This window comes from Pleurodeles waltl, chromosome 5 (genome assembly GCF_031143425.1).
Source record: "Pleurodeles waltl isolate 20211129_DDA chromosome 5, aPleWal1.hap1.20221129, whole genome shotgun sequence".
In the NCBI taxonomy this organism is placed as follows: Eukaryota; Metazoa; Chordata; class Amphibia; order Caudata; family Salamandridae; genus Pleurodeles; species Pleurodeles waltl.
Window position 1 is genome coordinate 92,779,592 of NC_090444.1, and position 21,208 is coordinate 92,800,799.

At 42.8% G+C, this 21,208-nt stretch overlaps 1 protein-coding gene across 2 annotated transcripts in view; it reads right to left on the reverse strand.

The window, feature by feature from the left end:
- Positions 1-21,208, reverse strand: part of SELENOI (selenoprotein I) — a 219,090-nt gene that overhangs the window by 105,446 nt on the left and 92,436 nt on the right. Inside the window, exons 2-5 of one of the 2 annotated variants that reach the window (XM_069233671.1) lie at positions 17,395-17,463; positions 15,505-15,613; positions 5,995-6,069; positions 1,021-1,283 (exon numbers count right to left, since the gene is read on the reverse strand). In XM_069233671.1, coding sequence (XP_069089772.1) covers positions 1,021-1,283; positions 5,995-6,069; positions 15,505-15,613; positions 17,395-17,463 — 516 coding nt within the window. Of the gene's footprint in view, positions 1-1,020; positions 1,284-5,994; positions 6,070-15,504; positions 15,614-15,717; positions 15,787-17,394; positions 17,464-21,208 lie in introns of those variants that run through there. The other variant, XM_069233672.1, reaches the window with a different exon arrangement.

The following is a 21,208-nucleotide window of genomic DNA, read 5'->3' on the forward strand; positions in this document are numbered from 1 at the left end:
CCCCGTGAGCGGCAAGCCCTAAACTTGATAGAATCTAATGTCTCTGATGTGCCTTAAGTGCGGAGGGCCCAGGTGGCATTAATTTTTTTAATCAAGTTTTGGAGCCGCCGCCCAGGGTGCCACAAGGCGGGCGCAGTGGGCACTTTTCTTGTTAAATGATTAGTGTCTGCAGCATGCCCCATGAGCCCTGATCATTTAAAAAAAAAAAAAAAAAAAAAACACAGAAAAAAGTTCCTTGGGCCTAACATGTACCCATGGGCAGCGGGCCCAATATTTGCTAAAAGCAATTGCCCGCCCTTATCCGCCCACGACGACTCATTATCTGCAGATTTGTTAATCTGCTTTCGACTGAATTTCAAAGCCAACATAGGATCAGTAAAGAGATGAGTTTTCCCATAGGCAGTCACTCTCAATTTAGCGGTGTACAGGAGTGCATATGATAGGTCCCGCCTTCATTCGGAAGCTCTTTGCAGACAAGAAATCCCTGCCTGCATTTTGTTCTGACAGCGTGAAATCAGGGTAGCTAGAGAGCTTCTTTTCCTGATAATAGACATCTCAACTCTCAAAGACGTTGGATCATGTCCCAGTCCCGAAAATGCAGAAGACTGGCAATGATCGGGTGCGCTGGTGCTCCCGGAGGAGGGCAGAAATGGTTCTTCTGGAAAGATGGGGCGATTAGTGGTACCGCTAACTCTGGGATTAGAAATCCGACCCACCATGAGTTGAAACCTCAGAGTCCATTAAAATGAACAATTACGTGGGGGAATTCAGTATTTCAGAGTCTGATTCCTCCAACAATCCTCACTTTCCCCTCGACTTTCATACTTCGATTTCAACTGTTTCCAGTAGCCAAACTTTCAATTTTAGAGTTAAAAAAAAAAAAAACATAATTCCAATAGGAACAGTAACTGCTGTTACCAGCCTCACAAGAATTAAGAGGCCACTAGTAAGGAGTGCTTAAGTGTTAGTAGTCAGGACTGCAAAGAAAATCTGAAATCATACATGAGGCAACGTACTCACCACTTGACTGATGTCATACCCCCAGGGAAGGAACAGAATCCCTGTGTTGTATTTTTCCCAGTGAGAGAGTATGAAGGAGAATAAAACCACCCATAGGAGAAAGTAAAGCACGAAGACGCTGACACCATACTGCCCCCTTCCAAAGATGGAGTAAACAGTCACAACAAAGTATATGCAAGCCCAGCTGTCCAGGCCGTGGTCAAAGAGCTCTCCCAACGGTGTGCTGGAATTTGTCCGTCGAGCTTGTTTGCCATCAACACCATCTGTAACCACAAACAGGTAGCTTAAGTAACAGCATTTAGAAAATCACTTTGTGACGACAGGATTGAAAAAAGCATTTATAACATCCACAAGAAATTTTTAACCAACAGCCTACAGAATTGGTTTCTATGTGGTTTCACATTACAAACTCTAGTAACTACTTCATTTGAGAGAAGGTCGGCAATGATCACAAGTGTTTCCTACTACCTACTCATCATCAATAGGTCCTTTGTGCTAAAGAACCTGGAGCTAAAACATGATAGTTTAATATCAGGTCCCCACAAAAGCCTTAAAGAACTAAGATCTGAAATAAATACTTATACAAAAGTACAGACATGGTATGTAAAATGGTACACTAGACAAAATGATTAGTAATTCCTGCTCGAAGTAGCAGAAACCCAAAGGAACATTATCTAGTCGTTTACCGTTACTTTCACAAATAATTCAATTTTTGCCACATTCTGCTGCATCTTTTCTGTTGCCAAAATACTCAGAATATTTTAAACACATGTTTTTCAATAAACAAACTAATGCTTCTAATTACTAAAGGAGTTGCTGCAATCCAAACATTAGCAGCTTATGAACATTCTAGCACCTCAACATACAACCTGGCAAGCATGGTGGTACAATTTGGTGGTGCTTGCGCAGAGAAAGACAAACTAGCTCATAAATCTAATATGCTGTGAATAGTATACCAAACACACCCAGCTTGCTGAGTTGGTAATAGTTACAGAAGGTAAACTAGTCATCAATCAAGCAATCATTTGTTAACCGTGCTACTCACCTGGTAGGGTCTCAAGGCGCTGGAGGGGTGAGGGGGTGCTACTGCTCGAAAAGCCAGGTCTTGAGATGCTTCCAGAAGGTCAGAAGGGCCTGGGTCAGACGTAGGTTGACGGGGAGGGAGTTCCAGGTCTTGGCGGTGAGGTGGGAGAAGGATCTGTAGCCGGCTGTGGTACGGTGGATGCGGGGGCAGTGGCGAGGTTGGTGGAGCAGAGATGGCATGTCGGGATGTGGAAGTTGAGACGCTCGTTGAGGTAGGCACGGCCGGCGTCGTGGAGAGCCTTGTGAGCGTGGATCAAGAGTTTGAAGATGATCCTTTTGTTGACAGGGAGCAACTGGAGGTCTCTGAGGTGGGCTGAGATGTGTTTGTGGCGAGGGAGGTTAAGGATGAGTCGTGCTGAGGCGTTCTGAATGCGATGAAGTTTTCTCTGGAGCTTGGCTGTTGTTCCCGCATAGAGTGCGTTGCCGTAGTCCAGCCTACTGCTAACGAGGGCGTGGGTGACAGTTCTTCTGGTTTCAATGGGGATCCATCTGAGGGTCTTGCGAAGCATGCGGAGGGTGTTAAAACAGGAGGATGAGATGGCGTGGACTTGCTGGGTCATAGTGAGCGATGAGTCCAGTATGAAGCCGAGGCTGCCTGCGTGGGTGGTGGGAGTTGGAGCGGCTCAGGAGTGGCAGGCCACCAGGAGTCGTCCCATGCGGATTTGTTGGAGCCGAAGATGATGATCTCGGTCTAATCAGAGTTCAGTTTGAGGCAGCTTGCTTCCATCCAGTTGGCGATGGCGTGAAGTCCGTTGTGGAGGTTGGTCTTGGCGGGGTACTTCGTGAGTGAGAGAATCTGTTGTGTGTCGTCCGCATAGGAAACTATGTTAAGGCAGTGGGAACGGACGATGTTGGCAAGCGGTGCCACGTAGATGTTGAAAAGGGTGGGGCTAAGAGAGGATCCTTGGGGTACTCCGCAGATGGTCTTGGTGGCTTTTGACAGTAACGGAGGGAGGCGGACTCTAGGTTCTGCCAGAGAGGAAGGATGTGATCCAGTCCAGGGCCTTGTGGCAGATTCCACCATCGTGGAGGGGTGTGCGAAGTGTGTGGTGACAGACAGTGTCAAAGGCTGCCGAAAGGTCCAGGAGGATGAGGGCCACGGTTTCACCTTTGTCCAGCATGATCCTGATGTCGTCGGTAGCAGCAATGAGAGCGGTCTCGGTGCTGTGGTTCTTGCGGAAGCCGGATTGGGAGATGTTGAGTAGGACGTTGTCCTCCAGGAAGTGAGATGGTTGGCTGTTGACTATCTTCTCAATGACCTTTGCTGGGAAGGGGAGTAGGGAGATGGGTCGGTAATTCTTGAGGTCTTCGGGGGTCGGCCTTGGGTTTTTTGAGCAGGGTGTTGACTTTGACGTGCTTCCAGCTCTACGGGAAGGTGGCGGTCTCGAAGGAGCTGTTGATGATGGTACGGAGCTGGGGAGCGATGATTTGGATGGCTTTATTGAAGACATAGTGAGGGCATGGGTCGGCAGGTGAACCGGAGTGGATGGTGCTCATGGTCTTGGTGGTTTAGTCATTGGTGTGGGTCCAGTCACTCAGGAGTTTAGTGTGGTTGGGTACGTTGGGGGTCAGCGTTGGCAGCGTTGGTCGTGGGGATCGGGTGGGCGAAATTGCTGTGGATGTCCGTGACCTTGCAGTGAAAAAAGGTGGCGAGGGAGTTGCAGAGGTCTTGCGAGGGGGAAAAAATAAAAATAAATCGGCTGAGCAGGACTTGGTGAGGTTGGTGAGTTCCTTGATGATGCTGAAGAGCTCCTTGCTGTTGTGTGTGTTGTTGTCATTCGTTCTTTGTAGAATTATCTTTTGGTGGTCCGGATGAGCTGGTGATGCTTGCGGATGGCAGTTTTGAGGGCGGCGTGGTTGCTCTCGGTTTGTTCTTGGCGCCAGATCTTCTCAGTTTTCCGGCATTCCCGCTTGGAGGTCTGAAGGTCGGCGGTGAACCAGGGAGCTTTCTTGCTGGTGCGGGTGTTGGTTGATTTCCTAAGTGGAGCGAGGTTGTTAGCGCAGTCGTCTAGCCATTGTTTGAGGTGGAGGGCGGCGGTGTTGCCGTCACTGGTGTTGGGTGGCGGGGAGTGGGCCAGAGTGGCGATCAGTTGGTCCTTTGAGATCTTGTTCCATCTGCAGTGAGGGGTCCGTTGCTGGTGGTGGCGAGCGGTCGGTTTCTGGAAGGAGTAATGGACACAGCGGTGGTCTGTCCAGTGGAGTTCGGTGGTACGGGTGAAGGTGATGTGGCTGCTGGTGGAGAAGACCGGGTCGAGTGTGTGGCCCGCTGAGTGGGTGGGCGTTGTGACGAGTTGTTAGAGACCGAGGTTGTCGAGCACGGCTGAGGAGTTGCTGTCGTCGGTGTTCTCCAGGTGAAAATGCAGGTCGCAGAGGAGCATGTAGTCCGTGGATGGGATGACGTGGGTGCTGTTTGTGTCGGCGATGGTATCACAGAATTGTAGGCGGGGGCCTGGGAGTCTGTAGAAAAGGGTTCCTCTCAGGGTGGTGTTGGCGTCGACGTAAATATGGAAGTGCAGGTGTTTGCAGCATCGAGGGTGTCATGGGTGTTGGTTGAGATCCTGATGGTGCACCTGTGGACTATGGCGACTCCTCCTCCTGGTTTGTTGGTGCGGTCTCTTTGGGTGATTTTGTAGCCTTCAGGGATGGCTATGGCGGTGTCAGGTTCTGAGGAGGGGTTCATCCAGGTTTCGGTGAGGAAGGCAATGTTTGGGGAGGTTGGGGTCAGCAGGTCTCAGAGTTCGACGGTGTGCTTGTTGACGGAGTGGGTGTTGAGGAGGATGCAGCTGAGATGGTTGTTATGGGTGGAGTTGTTGTGGTGCTTGGTGGCTTGGGTGCAGGTGAAGTTGCACATCCAGCAGGAGAAGGGTCTGTAGGTGTGCCTTGGTCATCAAGACTTACCTTTCACATGGCCGAAACATTGGGGCAAGCTAGAAGCCTGTTCAACCAACCAATCATTTAATCAAATGAACAATTGCCTTTGTACTCTCAAGATTGGACTTTTGCAATACCATCAATGCCACTCTTTCGACATGACAAATAAAGGAATTACAAAGAATCCAAAATAAGGTGACTAGAACCTGTCTGAGCCTTATAAAACACAAGTCCATTTCTCCTGCCCTGAGAACCTTCATTGGTTGCCCTTACAGCAAAGGCTTATTATGTATCGCACACAAGGCAATCCATAGAAAAACTCACTTACCAGTAGAAAGTGGTCACATAATATCACACAATGAGAAATCGGAGGTATGCTTATGCGTCGTACCTCAGCCCAAGCAATTCCTCACAAAGCATGGAGGAAGAGCTCTCTTGAATGAGGCGCTATCAGTCTTATGCGGTTAAATTAGAAAAGACAAAGCTTACCTCTTCAGCAATGTTTTCCCCCATGCAACTGCCTCCTGAGGACCACCCACTGATTCATTCAGTGGACCAAACAATAGCTATCACAGGGACTGGGCCCTAATCTCCATTAGAATTTCCCATGTCCATACTTCGGTAGCATATCCTTAATGAATTTGGATACCCTATTTTGATATCTGCCACACATCGCTGTGTATGGCAACACCCTGATTAGTTTGCATGCATCTGGAATCACGAATTACCTAGTCAACTGTCCCTACCACGTCCAAAACCCGTGAAAAGGCAACAATGCAACATGTTGGAACAGTACATACCTCCTTAAATAAATAAAAAGATTTGCAGAACCACCTTTCAAGCAATAGTTCTTGAAAGACATGGTTGGAGTAGCAAAAAGCACAAACTGTGATTCCTTACCAAGAAGAAACAGCAAGCCATGCACAGACAAGTTAGCAAATGCAGCACCAAGTTCCATTCAGATGATGTAGAAAACAGTGTAAATTTACAGTTGATGAGATTCGATAGAACATTTCTTACCAAGAGTGTAGGCTGTAAAGTTCAAGATACCCACTACTATCCACACCCAGTTGGGAACATGTTGATGACCTGGAGCTACAAAACAAAATCATAAAAGAAACAAGAGCCAAAATGAGGAGATCTGATCTTAAAATGAATATAAACAAGACGTCTGCCACTCTACATCTCTGTCCAAGAAAAGAGTAGGTCAAACTATGATTGTAGCTATCATATATCTTGGATGAAACATGCCACATCATATTCTGCTAAGCCCACCTGAAAGATCACTTATTTCTGTGCAGTACTTCAATCTCTTTTGATTATGTTTGGTTAATGAGTAGAGCTCAGAATTAAAATATCTGGCAAAAGAGTATTATTTAAGTAAAGAAAAACAGGAAAGGGAGCAGCAGTTCACCACCATTCAAACAACCCAGATCTGGCTCACAGCCATCAGCACGAGGTTAACTTAAATAAGTAGTCATCTCCATTCACTGGCACCAAAAACAAACAATACAATCTTAATTATGATATTACTGAGTTGAAGAACCATCTTGCTTGATTGCTAGCTGTGTCCATCCTGAGGCACCCATCATTTCTGTAGACATTTTAACTCTTACTGTTAGCAAAAATAAACTTTAAGGCAAACTGGAGGGCTAGGTGGAGAGGGAAGAGGCAAGCGGAGTTAATTACCTTAAATGCAGGAACATCAATAACATTCTTTTGACAAAAGCTTTAAGGGAAATGTTCTTGTATGTCTTACGAGAAGTAATTAAGAACAAGATAAAGTATATACCCCAAAGTGAGGTCAGAGCCTTGTTTGAAGACAATTACGAGAACCTCAATGAGGATCAGAGCCTTAAATACGGGCCTCAAAGAAACAGCAATGAAACAAGTGTCGTACTACCACCAAAATGAAGAAAACTAGAAAGGAAAACAGCCCATTCATATTTAATCTAAGATTGTGAAAAGTCAAAAATTAAGAGTACAATAGGCTTTAATATGCCTATTGGAAAAAATACTTTCCATGCCAGGCATGGTTTCTTTGTTGTACGTGTATTGTGGGGTGAATTGTACCTGCACAAAATGTATTACTCTGTCTACCTCAGTATACTATGCAAAAAGTATGACGTGGAATCAGTCTAGGTAAATTTTAGTACACAAATTAAAGTTTTTAAAAAGGAGATTCTTGTTGCTTTCAAAGTGTTCTAATTTTACCTCTGACTTCGTAGCTGCCCGACAGTCCAAAACAGAGACAGCACCAGAACCGCACTTAGAAACCCTGTTGCTCCTTGTGTTTCAACCAAATGTTTTGCGGTTTGGAATTCAAAACATTGGTGCATGCGACAGTGGCTTAACGACAAAGAGCTGGGAGTACCACTTGGTGCAGCCTTTCTGGTGTGGACTGTGAAAGACTTGTGTATTTCATTTGCGGCTGCTCTACCTTAGCTGGATTGAGGATCGTATATTTGAAAAACCTTTCTTTAATACTCACTGAGAACACACTGTAAGCAATGCTATGAAGTGGTATTTGGCAGACAGGCTATAGAAATGTGTGCAAATCACAAAATGTAGAGAAGGCTTATCCTATACTTAAAACCGTTTTTTTTTTTTTAATGAATAATCTTATTAGATTAATTTTAGAGGTTATATAGTGACTAACATTGCTTTTAGAATCTGCAGAGGTAACCCACATTTCTTCTCTCTTTCCTTTTCTTCATGTATTTCTTTTATTCTTCATGTGCTTAAGTCACTGAATTTTACACAGTTGTTCCTTTTTTGGGGGATTGCAGTATCATTTAAACACAATGACCCAATCCAATATAAAGCTAAGTGTGCCTCTGTGTCAAATGTCTTATCCACGGCAACTGCTAAGGGTGCCTTCGCTTTCACTGTAACTGGTGTGGACACCACTCTCTTCCGTCCAGGTCAACAGCCGCAAACGTCTTCATTCTGGTATCCAAATCAGTTTAAATTCACAAAAATGGTTGAGAGTTGCATGCAGGACTACAGCCTTACTTGTATTTAATGGTATATAACAGTTATGTTTGACAGGTCCAAATTCATTAATGAGCGCTCCATTTACAACTTCAATCTCGGTCAGAAAATTTGGGATGCGCTTCTATTCAGATCTCACCTTCAGCAAGTCCAATAAAATGTCATTTACACTTTTATATAGGTCTAGCAAGAAAACCTACAATAATGGCTTGAAATAGAAGATTAATAATGGGTTTTGCAGGTTTACACCAAGCTGCATACTGAAGAAACTCCATTAAGTAGGGAAAAAAGAAAAAGGTGGGTTGGGAACGGGAAAGACAGGATTAGTTGGGTACTAGGTCACGGAAAGAGGATCAGGATGTGACACTGGAATGAGGACTCGGAGTGGATAGATCAGACACTCTCGACTTGGTGGGGACTTTGAAGGCTGAGCCGCTGGTGTCTCTGAATTTCAGCTTGAGTCACCAGGCGTGGTCTAGACAGTGCCATATTTGGATAATAGTGGATTCAAGTTTCGTGTCACATAAGACAGACTAACAAAACCTAAGATGTCCTGAGACCAAGAATCTGTTCTTCCATCTCCATACCTGATTCTATATCTACTGCCATTCTGGTCTTTCCTGAAGCCCTTTCATGAAGTGACTATTGTTACGCTGTGTATGTAGGCATAACCACAAAAAATGGGTCCTGAGGGCTATGTGATAGAGTTTCTTTTTTCATGTTTCATCTTTTGCTTTTTTTGTCGAAGGATCGATTATGTAAATGCAGGCCTCAGGAAAATAATTTATAAAACTCAGGTCATATTTCCTAGTGCAACAAGGCCTAAATTTCATCAAGCTATTTTAATCTGGTTAGTCCACAGGTATCTGGCATTCTACTACTAGATGAATCTTAATATATGCTGGTTGGTTGCTGGCACTCAATTAACTGGTTCAGTGCAATGAAGTCAGAAGCTTGCCTAGGAATGATTGTATCGTTTATTTCCATTTCACTGTAACAAAGTGGAATTGTCATCGACAATTTACTTGAAACTCGGCTCCCAATAGGCCGTAAAACTCTACAAGATAGAACCACATGTTCATGTGCAACTACAAGTTCGTTATTATTGTCTCGTATACAAGACTTACTCATTCTCTGTTTCCATGCACGTTTAAAACTACACTACACCTTCTGTGAAGACGAATTTACACCACTTTAAGTGTTAGCCTGTTTATTTTTCCACGTATTATCATCTCGAGATCAGATTGTCTTTAGGGCGCCAGAGCGGTTTTTGCTGCTCTTTAAGGCAATTAACTTTGTATAGTTGGGAATTAATCACATTCCACTTTGGACCTGTGTCGATGGCTGAGCAGGGCATCAACTTTGCCTTGTTCTGTCACCTAATTATTGTTGTGAATTCTGGAATGCCTTCACCTTTGTAAAAGAGCCACCATGGGAAATAAGACATAACAAAAGAAGGCTGGTTTTGGTGGCTGAAATATCAACCAAGTCCTACCTTGAGTAAAGTAGGCACATATGGCAACTTGGAACATTTATCATTGCAGTTTTGGCTTCTCAAGTGTGGCTTTTTAAAATAAAAAAAGGGAATATCGCAGTCGAGTGACATCTAATACCACACACATTAACTACACTACTTAATGAGAAATATTAAGAGCAGAAACGGTTCCTAAAAGAAATGGACCAACTTGTCTGTTGTCCTCCACACGAGAGAGAAACTCGTTCCACAAAATGATTCAATGACCAGCAAAGAAGAATTTCAAGCTATGGATTGAGGAAAACTTTGGAGACACTTTGTACTCTTGATTGGGGCACGGAGTAAACGTTTAGGAAGACAATTTCACATAAGGAATAGAATAAAGCATCTACAGAACCCAAATACTGTTATGAGCATGTGAACCATGAACCATTTCAATTCAAGTGGAATGTTGCATTCACGTGTTTTGCATTAAGTATTGGTTAACTTGAACTGAGGCAGATGTGAGAAGTGGGGGTGGCTGCACCCGAGAGTGAGTGCTGATAAACTGGAGGCCAATGGAGGTGGCCAGACTATAGGCAGCCGTTGAACCTCCAAAGGAAATATCTTACAAGATTGGGAAGGCCACATAAAAACTTGCAGCCACACAATAGAACAAAGGCTTCTCGTGCACAATTACAGATCTATTTCACTTTTGGACTTGAACTAGACATTGGCACATACATTTTAATGTTCACTGAGGACAGTAATACCAGAAACTAGCAGCTAAAGGTGTTTGTTGTGATGCAAGGTTTAAAGGCTCACTTAATAGTCTTCTGCTTGTTAGTAAGCCTAAGAAGCATTGAAAATACAGGACTGACATGATCTCATTTGTGCAAATCCGTGAACATTGTAATCAGTGCTGTGCACCAATTGGAGCCTCTACAATGAAGCTTCTGGTTGTTCAAGATAATAGTACATTACCATAATGAAATGGGGAGGACATACAGGCATTAATAATAAATCTCTTATGGAAAGTATACGTGCTGCCTATGCTAGTGATAATGACCTGCTTTAACATGGGAGTGAGAGTCCGAAGGTGACCGGGGGTATGGAGCATATTAAATCTCTCTGTGGTGCTCACGGCAAGATTCAATCCAGATCTCTAGGACGATCTGGACGAGAATTTAATGGCAAACTGGATCATGGGTGCAACATATGTAAAGCATGTTGTTGTTGTCCAATAAGGGCAAAATACACTTTCTGCACTGCGTTGTTGAAAGGTTTGTTGGGAAAGGTGGATAAACCTTAAGCAGAGGCCGGCAGCCAGTTAGTGACTCTTGCAGTTCTGTGCCCCATGTCCCCTTGGGGTGAGGGCAGACAAGAGAGACATTAGAATTAAGCACGAGTTCCATAGAGTACGGAACAGGTGGATTTTCAGAATACTGCTGGTACTTCTTTGGGCTAAACGGTCAAGATGATGGAACAAGGAAATGTCCATCTCTGAGCTACAAGCAAAAGTTAAGAAATCCTACACTACTTCCAAACAAGCATGATGGTCAATGCCAAGTGTATGTGACTAAGGAAGAAAGAAATCACAATCTGGTAATTGCAGACGTTAATAATAGTGTCAAATCGACAAAGGAGGAATACCTGGATGATATTTCACAATTACCTTGAATATCTCCGCCTAGAGCTCCTGAAGGTCTGAAAAACTGGGCCAACGCAAAGGGACAATAAAGACCTTGTTAGGATCTAAAGTTGAACATGTCCCAGAAAGGTATTGAATGGCATCCTCTGCGAGGACACAGTGCAGATCATACTTGAAGGCTGTCTCCAGTATTGGGGTTCAGCCCATTGCATTGCCTGGGACCAGTACCATGGAGATTCACTTTTTTGTGTTTCACTTTTTTTCCGTTTAGTGGCTGCAAACTACAATGAACACACACAGACTTACTCTGTTTGGAAGCTTCAGCAGCTTAGTCTCCTTTTCTGACTAGTGATGACTTTGTTACGGATTTAATAAAAATGTGTTAAACATGATGTACCTTTTTGCTCTAAAACGGAGAACACTGCACTTTGCAAAACTCTATTTTTCTGTGTTCAGCTAACTAGACTCAAACTAGGCCAGGTTTGTTTTCATTTCTCATTTTGACGTCACACAGAATCAAAATATGTGGTACAGAACTGCTCTCTATTGGCATGCCTTTCTCTATGAACCACTGAGGAAACATTTTGCTACTTTCAAGGTCCTTCCTGTTTATCACACTGTAAGCCTACTCATTTTGTGAGACGTCCATTGTTTGTGTAGCTAGGTTTGTATAGCTGCCTCTGATGACATTAGATTAGAATAGGTCACATTAATATTCACTTTAGGCTAGTGCTAGATTTGTGGCATTTTTGACGTTGTACAATTCTGTCGGTGATTTGTCACTGTATTGCTACATTTGCTAACCCTAAACTGACTGTGTAATTTCATTGACTTCTATTGTAGATTTGCCTATAAACAGGATGTATTCTGAAGGTGAGCCGGTCTTTGGACTCTCCAACTTTGGAGACTGAACCCTTGTTGGTTTGTCTGAGTATCTGGACTTGATTTCATTTAATTTCTATTGCTGCATTTGACTAAGCCTTAAAGCTAATTTCCTATATTGATTCAATATGTATTTTGAATATTATTTTTGATTTCTGTATTGCACCCTGATTTATTAATATTTGTATTTGGATCCCATTTAGGGGCACATTGCTTTACAAATGCTTGAGGTTTAACGTAGGAGCTTAATCTCTACCTTATCTATTAACAGAGATAACGTCAACACTAGCAACAGATCAACCCACTTCAGCAGTCTACCTATGACTTACCAATCAGAATACTAGCCACCATTTGTTGCTCCACCCTCAGAAAAGTGTAAGAAGCCGGGAAAAGACCGGCAACAATGCTTATTGCTCTGGTTAGCTGGGGAAATGGATTGATATGGTGGCACACATGTTAAATGATGTTGCTGCCACCAAAGGATGGGACGTAATATAGGTCTAGAGTTAAGGCACCAAGTTATGCGGTCCCACTTAGAAGAGAAGCTTTAACCCTGTGGGCTCATGGATTGAACAAAGTCTTGGGAAACTGAGATCTGTGTGGCGTATGACTAGGAGAGGCCTGCCCAAGACCCACACAGACTTGTAATCTAGATTTCCTAGACCAAACCACAGGTATTTCTGCATCACTGTGTCAACTGTGTGAGCGCTGAAATTTTACTAATAGATATTTTATGTATTTTGTATTCTGAATACGCTTAGAAAATGGCTTGCATAGAAAATAACATGTAATTCGTAAAATGTGCCCACTTGAATGTCCGCCACTCAATATAAAATTATTGTGTTGAAAGGAATTAATGTTTAGAGTGCATATTAATAAAATGCAGTAATAGGTCATACTTACGATTAAATGCTATGTATTAGCCTAAATTAACTGCAGGCCTCAAGCTAACAAGGCCTAAGCCTCAGCAGTGCACTGCCGTTTACATGAAAAAAGTGCAATGTCAGAATAAAAATATGATCTCATGCTTGCTGAATGGTAGACAGATTAATTGTTGCATATTTTGAAGGTTGACCAGATCCTATAAACTAGCAAATGTTTTCTCTGTCTCCACGAGCAACTGTTTATTAGGTAACGTGAATAGAATCATGAATGTATAAAAATATTGTTACAATTTAACTTAGACTGTGCAAGAAAGTAATGTTCCCAGGAACTAGCAATGGGTGTAAGGACGGAAGGAAACGGAAAAAAAAAAAAATGTTGCATCTTAACAAGTCAACCAATGTATGTAAATGGAGAAGAACCAATCAACTTGTAGAGACTGTCTAGTTATATCTCTGATATAGAATCATAGTTTTAGTGGGTAAATTGTCTATCGCATGACTTTCTGACCAATGACAACGTGGGACAGCTTTTTTATAACCTCAAAACACTGAGAACTTGTCAGCGATTTTCTTGCTCCTTCTTGGTGGCCACTCTCATGAGCTCTTCTCAGGGTCACTTAGATGCTTCGAAGCAGAGAGTCTCCTCTATTGCTATCTTTGAGCTCCATGCGTAAATGCTGGTGTTCACTCTTGCGCTTGATGCGCCTTTGCTGCCTATCTTAGCCTAATGGTTCGGAGAGCTTAGAGTCCCAATCCTGAACCATTTCCCCTTTCATGTTCTGTTGCTGATGCTGTCTGAACTGATGCCCGTCTAACATAGACTAATCACCAGTTGCAGATCCATATAAGGAAAAGTATTCTAGCCTGCAAATGTCTCTGTTATTGATTTGTCTTTTGTTTTCCAGGTACCAACTGCTGCTCTTGAATGAGCCATAGTCAGATGTTTTCCAAATTTATGTTGACTAAACGTTTGCATAAAGCCCAACATGCTGATGCTAATCTGAGGCTAGAGAGAATTACTTCCACTCAACTAAAATACTAATTTGATGTTTCTCAATAGCATATTAGCTCAAATGTATGTTATCTCTATCGACCGATTACTCGTATTGTTGATTTGTATTCTGATCTTAGAAGGACTGTGAATGCTTTGATTAAGTTGAGATTCTTTAGAAGATTTGGTAAACCAGAGTTTATGTACTTATACCATATGATTTTGAGACTAATTTACGTGATATTAGCATTGTTAATTTATGGAAATAAACTTTCTAATTGATACTAAAGGTGTGGTTATCGGTGGCCAAATGGGTCATGGTGTATGAAATTTACTGTCTCAAAGAATTCTATTGATTGTTGTTTTCATTGATATGTGCAGACTTAAGGGTGTGAACATCTTAAACGAGTCAAAAGGTTCCTCGACCTCATATAAGCGTTCCCTTATCAACTTATTGCAATAACCCAATAAGGTCAGATACGCTTGCAACTGTATCAAGTGTACCCAGGAGAGGGTTGAAACACAGAGTGAAAACGAAAGGACTGTCTGCCGATTAATGTGCCAACTGGACTCCGATCTAAAGGCAGGTAGTGAGTACTTGCAAGTGATCCAGTAGTAAACAGCTCAAGATACACACACCCCGCCACCCCCGCACACACACACACACAGTTTGATCCTGTCACCCTTTCCTGAGCATAAAAAAAACCGTTAAGCATTCACAGTATTCAGGGATGCTCTGCTGGTTGAGGCTAGTCACTGAAGGAATAGAACTTGTTGAACAACCATCATTCTACAACTAATGGTTAACAAACTATTCAGTTTGAAGACCTTGTTGAAACCCAGCTCTAAAGCAGGGGTTCATCATGAACACTATCATATGTTTTAAGATCCGGCACCCACACTAAGTGGAACATAAGGTTCAGTGTGACAGATTGTTACTACGCATTTTGTCCAGTTTACACCTTTGCCAATCAGAAGTATCCCTTTTAGTGGTGAAGAATACAAATCGATTTTGGTCTACTGAATTTTGGGTACAACCTCTGGAGCAATGTCCAAGCCCAAAAAGCTGTCTTGCGTGAGCCCCGAGTTGCAAAGGAAACTAGGTCAAAGGACAGATTAAAGTAATTCAGATAAAATGTTACCATGTCCTAACAAATTGACATTGATAACTCAGGTAGTAGGCCTCAGGTCACCCGAAGACCGAGACCTGAACTACTAGAGTCATCATTTACAAAGATCAATCAGTGCACTGTAGAATGCTGCTTTAGCTCTAAAACCTAGCAGTCACTGTTAAAGCTTCTAAGCACTACAGTAAACCTTATGGCTGTAACTTGGCACAAAAAATGCTAATGTCTTGTTTTCCCGAGTTCAATCTTATTTCAACTGTTCTATCTTTTTATTTTAAGTGTAAACGATATGGGAATAGCTGTAGTGGATAGTGTCTGTACCATGCGAGATTACCGCATCAAATTGTGTTTGAGTTACAGGCTTAAGTTCGACCTTGTAAATAAAGCCATGGCCACTCACCCAAGTTTCCACTGATGAAAAAGGAACACAAAGACGTTCCTGGCTATTCACCAAGAGTGCAATTTTATCAAATGCTCTGAAGCAACCATAAACACCCACATATACACAAACTCACTAGAACCAGCACGAAAAAGTGTTCTCATCTTACCAGATGCATAGAAGTCTGGGTCAAAGAAAGCCATGAGGAAGAAGTTGAAGACGAGTAGGAGAAAGCCAGAGAACGTGATCAGGTTTGGAGCCAACCATCTAGGGACAATCTATACAAGAAAGGGAAACATTACTAATCAGTGATAACACTGTCATTCTCAAACAATAATCCCTTTTCCATTACAAACTAATGGCACTGGAATCATTCCCTTACCCAAACTAACAACATTTCCAAGAAGTGTCTTCCAGAACCCCACATCTTCTTAAATTTTTCTGCATGCCTTGCAACTGAAAAAACAAAGTAAGATGAAAGCACTAATATTTCAGATGGTGACTCTGGCTAGGATGTCTCTATTGGGTGAGAAATTCAACAAAGCAATGGAGTTGAAGCCCTTTGGAGCTTTCCCACCATGCACATGTTCACCTTCAATAACCAAGAGGCAAGAATTAGAACTGAACTGAAATCATCAACCAGTTGGGGTTTAGAGACAAAACACCCAATTTATTTATGGACCCTCTTCTCGTTTGATTCTCTTTTAACGTTTTCAACTCATTGAGCTTAATATTAATGTAGTTCTAGATGTTTTGTACTGTTCGCCAGAAGAAATGACTATTAGTTAACAATAAGTCTCTTAAATAATAGCAATCTGAGAATAAGCATCCTAAACATAGTATGAGCCATGTTGGCAGCTAGGTCAAGAATGCATTTTCTCTTAAATATTGGTCGTGTTGCCGTCATATCTGTACAACTACATGTAAGGTCATTTAATCATTTTTTTCATTTAAAATATTTTTGTACATATTTAACTGTTCAATATCATAATTTAGAGCAAATCAGAAGAGGAGCCACATTAAAATGTGAACTGGGGTAAACGTGATACTAGACAATAAAATAAAGCCTGTGCTGTTTGGTTGAGGAGTACTAGTGACTGCAAGAAAGCCATTCAGTGGCGTCTCCAGGATGTATGGGTGGGCACCACAAGGAGTACCAGGATCAGCACGAGAATGATGAAGGACCAGAAACCTCCTCTCAAAGGGCAGTGACTAAAGCACTTAGAACAATTTAAAAATATTAATGACCGCTCCCATTCCAAGTGAAGGGACGAAAGAACAAATGTGGGAGGAATGTTGATGGGGCAGAGCTACACACACTTCCAGGCTACTAAACTATTCTAAAATATATTATGCTAGTAAAACGTACTCTGGATAGTTGATATGCTTGCTGGTTCCTGGTATTCTAAGAATCTGAAAGGAGAAGGGCCAGGTACAGCAGACAATCAGACAAAAGTAATAAAGATGCAATTTAAGAACTATGCTTATCTGATCGCGTTATATGTAAAATGTATACACTGAGATACTGCAAACAATTTCCAGTGCCAAATGACAGCTTCACAGCGTTTGCTCCCCAGCAGTCACAGGACTAAGCTTTAAGCTATTACGAACTCACCATGTGGTGGGACTGACAACTACTTAACAAAGAGCAAATTTGGTACAGGTCATGCGTCCCACCCTCATTAAATGTAACTTCAGTGGTCTGAGTGCCAGCTAGTTAGATTCACTCAGCCAGTAAGAGAAATCGCCAAGTAAAAAACGTAGAAGGAACAGTCTAGAAATAAAGGCCAAGGAACATCATATGACTAGTGCCAGGTGGGTGTTAACAAAAAACCCTCCCATCTGTGAAGCAGTCGCTAGATCTGGAAGAGAATCCATAAGCCAATGTTCTTCTGTAACAGGGATAGAGCAGTTGCCAGAAGATTCCCCTCCACATTAGCACTTCCTTCGAAAGAGTTTTCATTACCTCCCAACTCTAGAACAGGTTCTAGGAGTAAATGCAAAATGTGCGCGATCATCTTGACATTCATCTTTACTAAAATAAAATAGTGCCTCTCACCTTCACTATGGAGTTCCAAAAGGGGTGCATCACATACAGGGAGAGCGGGTTGGTGTCCACGGCGCTATACTGAAAAAAGAGAGGAAAAGGAGTTTTAGGAAATGGAACGCTGCTAATCAAATAAATCGAACGGGCAAACTATACAAACTGGTTCGACCATACAAGTAATTTACAATTTAATTAAGGAGTACCTCTGCAAGCATACATACACAAAAAAACAAACCGAAAGTCAAGAAACAGAAAACCAATACATTAAAAAAGTATAAGGAACAGTCTAACGTGTTAACTACCCTCTTAGCCAGTGCACAGCGCTGAGGCTGTTCCGTGCCAGGTACATTCTGTGATCAGGAGGCTGACTGATTCAACCTGCAGTGAAGGGCATCATCATGGTCACTGCAGGCGCTGCGGAGATCCTGGGAGTCCATAAATCTCGTTTGTTCGTGGATGGAATAAGGTTCTTAACGCTGGGTGTGACGCTTGCCGGGATGGGAAGTACTGCCCACAAACTCATAGGAGCTGGGCAACCTTTACGGCTTCCAGATTGTGATATGCTTGCTGGATCACTTTTAGCATCATTACTGCTAGGAAACAAGAGTTGGTTTTTGACTTGTGGAGTTGTGGACTGGTGTAAGCTGGTCATAGTGCTAAACTGTGCAGTGCTTAGAAACCCGGCGCAGTCCCTTAAAGTTCACAACTGTGTTTGTGCCACCACGGACTGTGCATCACCTCCAGGAAAAAGCTGCAGGCTCCCTGACTGATGGGAACATGCTCAAGACGCAGCACGTAAAGCTCGCTCTCTGACACGGGGGTCACGTGATCTTCCAAGACAGGCACGTCACAAGCACGTGTCTCCAGCATCAGCTGACTGGCGCGAGTCCTGCATCCGGGGCTGTGAGGAGCTAAACCCCCACGTTCATCAGTGTGCGGCTTTGTTACATCCCCTGACCATCGGACTACTAGGTCCTAATGTTTGAAGGGGGCCATGGGGCTTGGGAGAGAGACCGAGCAAGAGGCAGCTGGAATGCGGTGGTCAAGGTGCACTGCAGCAGAAGTGTTTCTTCATTAAACGTACTCGCTTAGACACTTATTAATCAAGGGACAGCTTACTACCAACACTGTTAAATATGCTAATTAACTATTCAACTGGTGCAGCCTTGACGACGAGATCTGCTTTCATTGAATGTGTTCATTATCTGTTTAACACTGGCATGGAGTACTTTTATTGTGTGTATTTATCGCTGCAATTGCAGACACTGATATTCAGTATGGTAGTGTTTAGAGACATTTAGGAGCAGGACAAGTACCTCGCGCCCATCATGCTTCATGCCATTTCAAGGGAAAGTCAGTGGTGGTCCAAGAGGAATGGATGGTATTGAAAGTCAGCAGTCACTGAATTGCCTGGATAGGGAGGGTTTATGCGTTTTCTGGAACATGCCAGAACCTTAAGAGGGATCCAAATGAAGAATTATAAACTAGGAGTATACTATATACTTCCTGGGGTAAGTGATAGACCAACTAAGGTGAAAGGTGAATACTGCACAGGAAAAGTACTTTTCCTCAGTTGCAAGGAACATGCGAGGATTGATATCTAGGAGTGATACCTTTGTTACTGACCGCCATGGAACAGCAGTGGCCAGACCGGTGAAAACCAGCTGAGTGGCAACCCTATGAGAACTGCCAAGATGTAAAGCACTGTTATAAGGATGCAAGTCCACGGATGTGCCTCTAATACTTGAACACAGTAGCTAACTGTAATTGCATCGAATAAACAACACACAGCAGCAACTGGTGTAAAAGAGAAATCCCACCCTGACTCAAAACGCATTTTACTCAGACCTGAGGCTAATGGTATGGGGCACTTGAGAACTGAGAGAGCAAAAACAGCGAAGTAAATAAAGGGAGGTCCTGCAAGTATGCGGAAGTGAGGTTACTGAACCTTGTGCACTGTGAACATCGAAAAGGTGGCACAAAGGAGCCAGTAGATAAAGCTGCATCTTGCTGTGTATCAGCTGATGAGTACAGGAGTAAATGGAAGAATGGAGTAAAGCGCTACAATTATCAAGACCACACGTGGTTATTAAGGAGCAGAATCTTTAGGCATTTTGGGAATCAATGAAGAAAAGATTAAGTTTAAAGATTACTGTATTAAGGTAAATCTTTATGGGGTTAGGAATGTCCATTCTGGTGAGGCCAGAGGGGCATATGGTGCCAAAAGTCAAAGACCAGTTCAAAGCAGAAGTAGATCAATTGTGTTAAGTGTGGGTAAATGATGAAATACAGGAACCAGAATGGTTGGCATCCACAGCGGATTACCAGATGCTAAGATAAGAGTGTAAGTAGACCTGAGCAACACCTGCGCGGGAATATTGGGTGAACCAGGCACAGTTAATTTTATTGCCTTCCTTTTACCGAATCGTCATGCACCAGCCAACCTGTCACCCCAAATCCTTTAATAGGTAGCTTTAGTTCCTGCAATACATATGGAATTAAGTGCACGAACCTGGCATTGACAAGGGAGTTGTTTCGTCAATTTCTGATGGATTGCCATGGAGTAGGTTCAGAAATAACATATTTGCCCTAGCTTCAGTTGATATTCACTTGAAATGGCTGGTGGTGCGATTTATAAAGACTAACACCACAGCAACACTAAATACCATAAAACAAGGATACACAAGTTACTGTTGCTGGAATGCAAAACTTTTGTCATGTGGTATTTAACATCACAACACCGCACTCCATAATCCCAAAGCCAGTGGTATTGTTGAACATGCCAACAGAATGGTTAAGGGAGCCACTTAAATGGCAAGTACAAGTGCCCAAGACATGGAGAAGATCGTGGCAGAAATAGTATGGGCTTATCTTGAACAGCCTTACCAAAGAATCACAGTTTGCGCTGATGAGCGGCAGGAAACCAGGCACTACAACTGTTCCTGCACAGATTAAAGAGATGGTATCCTGTGGAAATATTAAGGAGACTATAAAGATGAATTTGGAGGATAAGTTGAAAACTGGTGATTGGGTGAAGTCAAATTTGGTCACATAGGTGGCCTGACTAAATTCCAGGGACCACATAAAGAAACAAAATCCACCATTTGTATGTGATTTTGGAAATGATGCGAGAAGGAACAAAAATATAGTTGGATAGCACTTTACAAGGAGGGAGGGGGCTGTTGAGAGGAGAGTAATAAAAGGTGCAGCAGTTTCCTGTTGATGGATAACCGCCTCATCGGGCAGGAGAGAGTACGGAAGTTGGCGGTAGAGATTCGTCTGCTGGAATTGTGTGCGATACTCACAGGGGATGTGTTGAGGATACAGGTCTGAGGAGTCAAGGCAGGGTTGCAGACCACCAGGCTTCTGACACGATATGTCAAATCTTTAAATTCCTCTTTCTAATATAATTTGGTTCAGGTATTGTTCTTTGGTTTTCTCTGTTATCCAAGCTTACCTTTTCTCTTGTCGCAATACTTACTCTGGACTATGGACTATGAATATGGAAGGTTGGATGTGTTATGCTTCTTGAACTCTATTTGTGTTTAGAATGTCCTGTACATTCTATGATCTCAATTGGCTGTGGACATTACAGGCCAGCCAAGAGCACCAGATTAGTCTGAAAAGAGTGTCTTTCGTTTACACAGACCCTGAAGCGCCTGAATAAACTTGCATCATGATTAAATAAATGAAATGCAAATAAACAGTGATGCACTAGATATGCATGTACACTAGGTCCCCAGTTTTGAAAGGACTGAGCAGCGCCAATTACAAAAGAACAAGACTGGTAACTGGCGCACATGGATGAGTTCATAGGTCAGTGGCA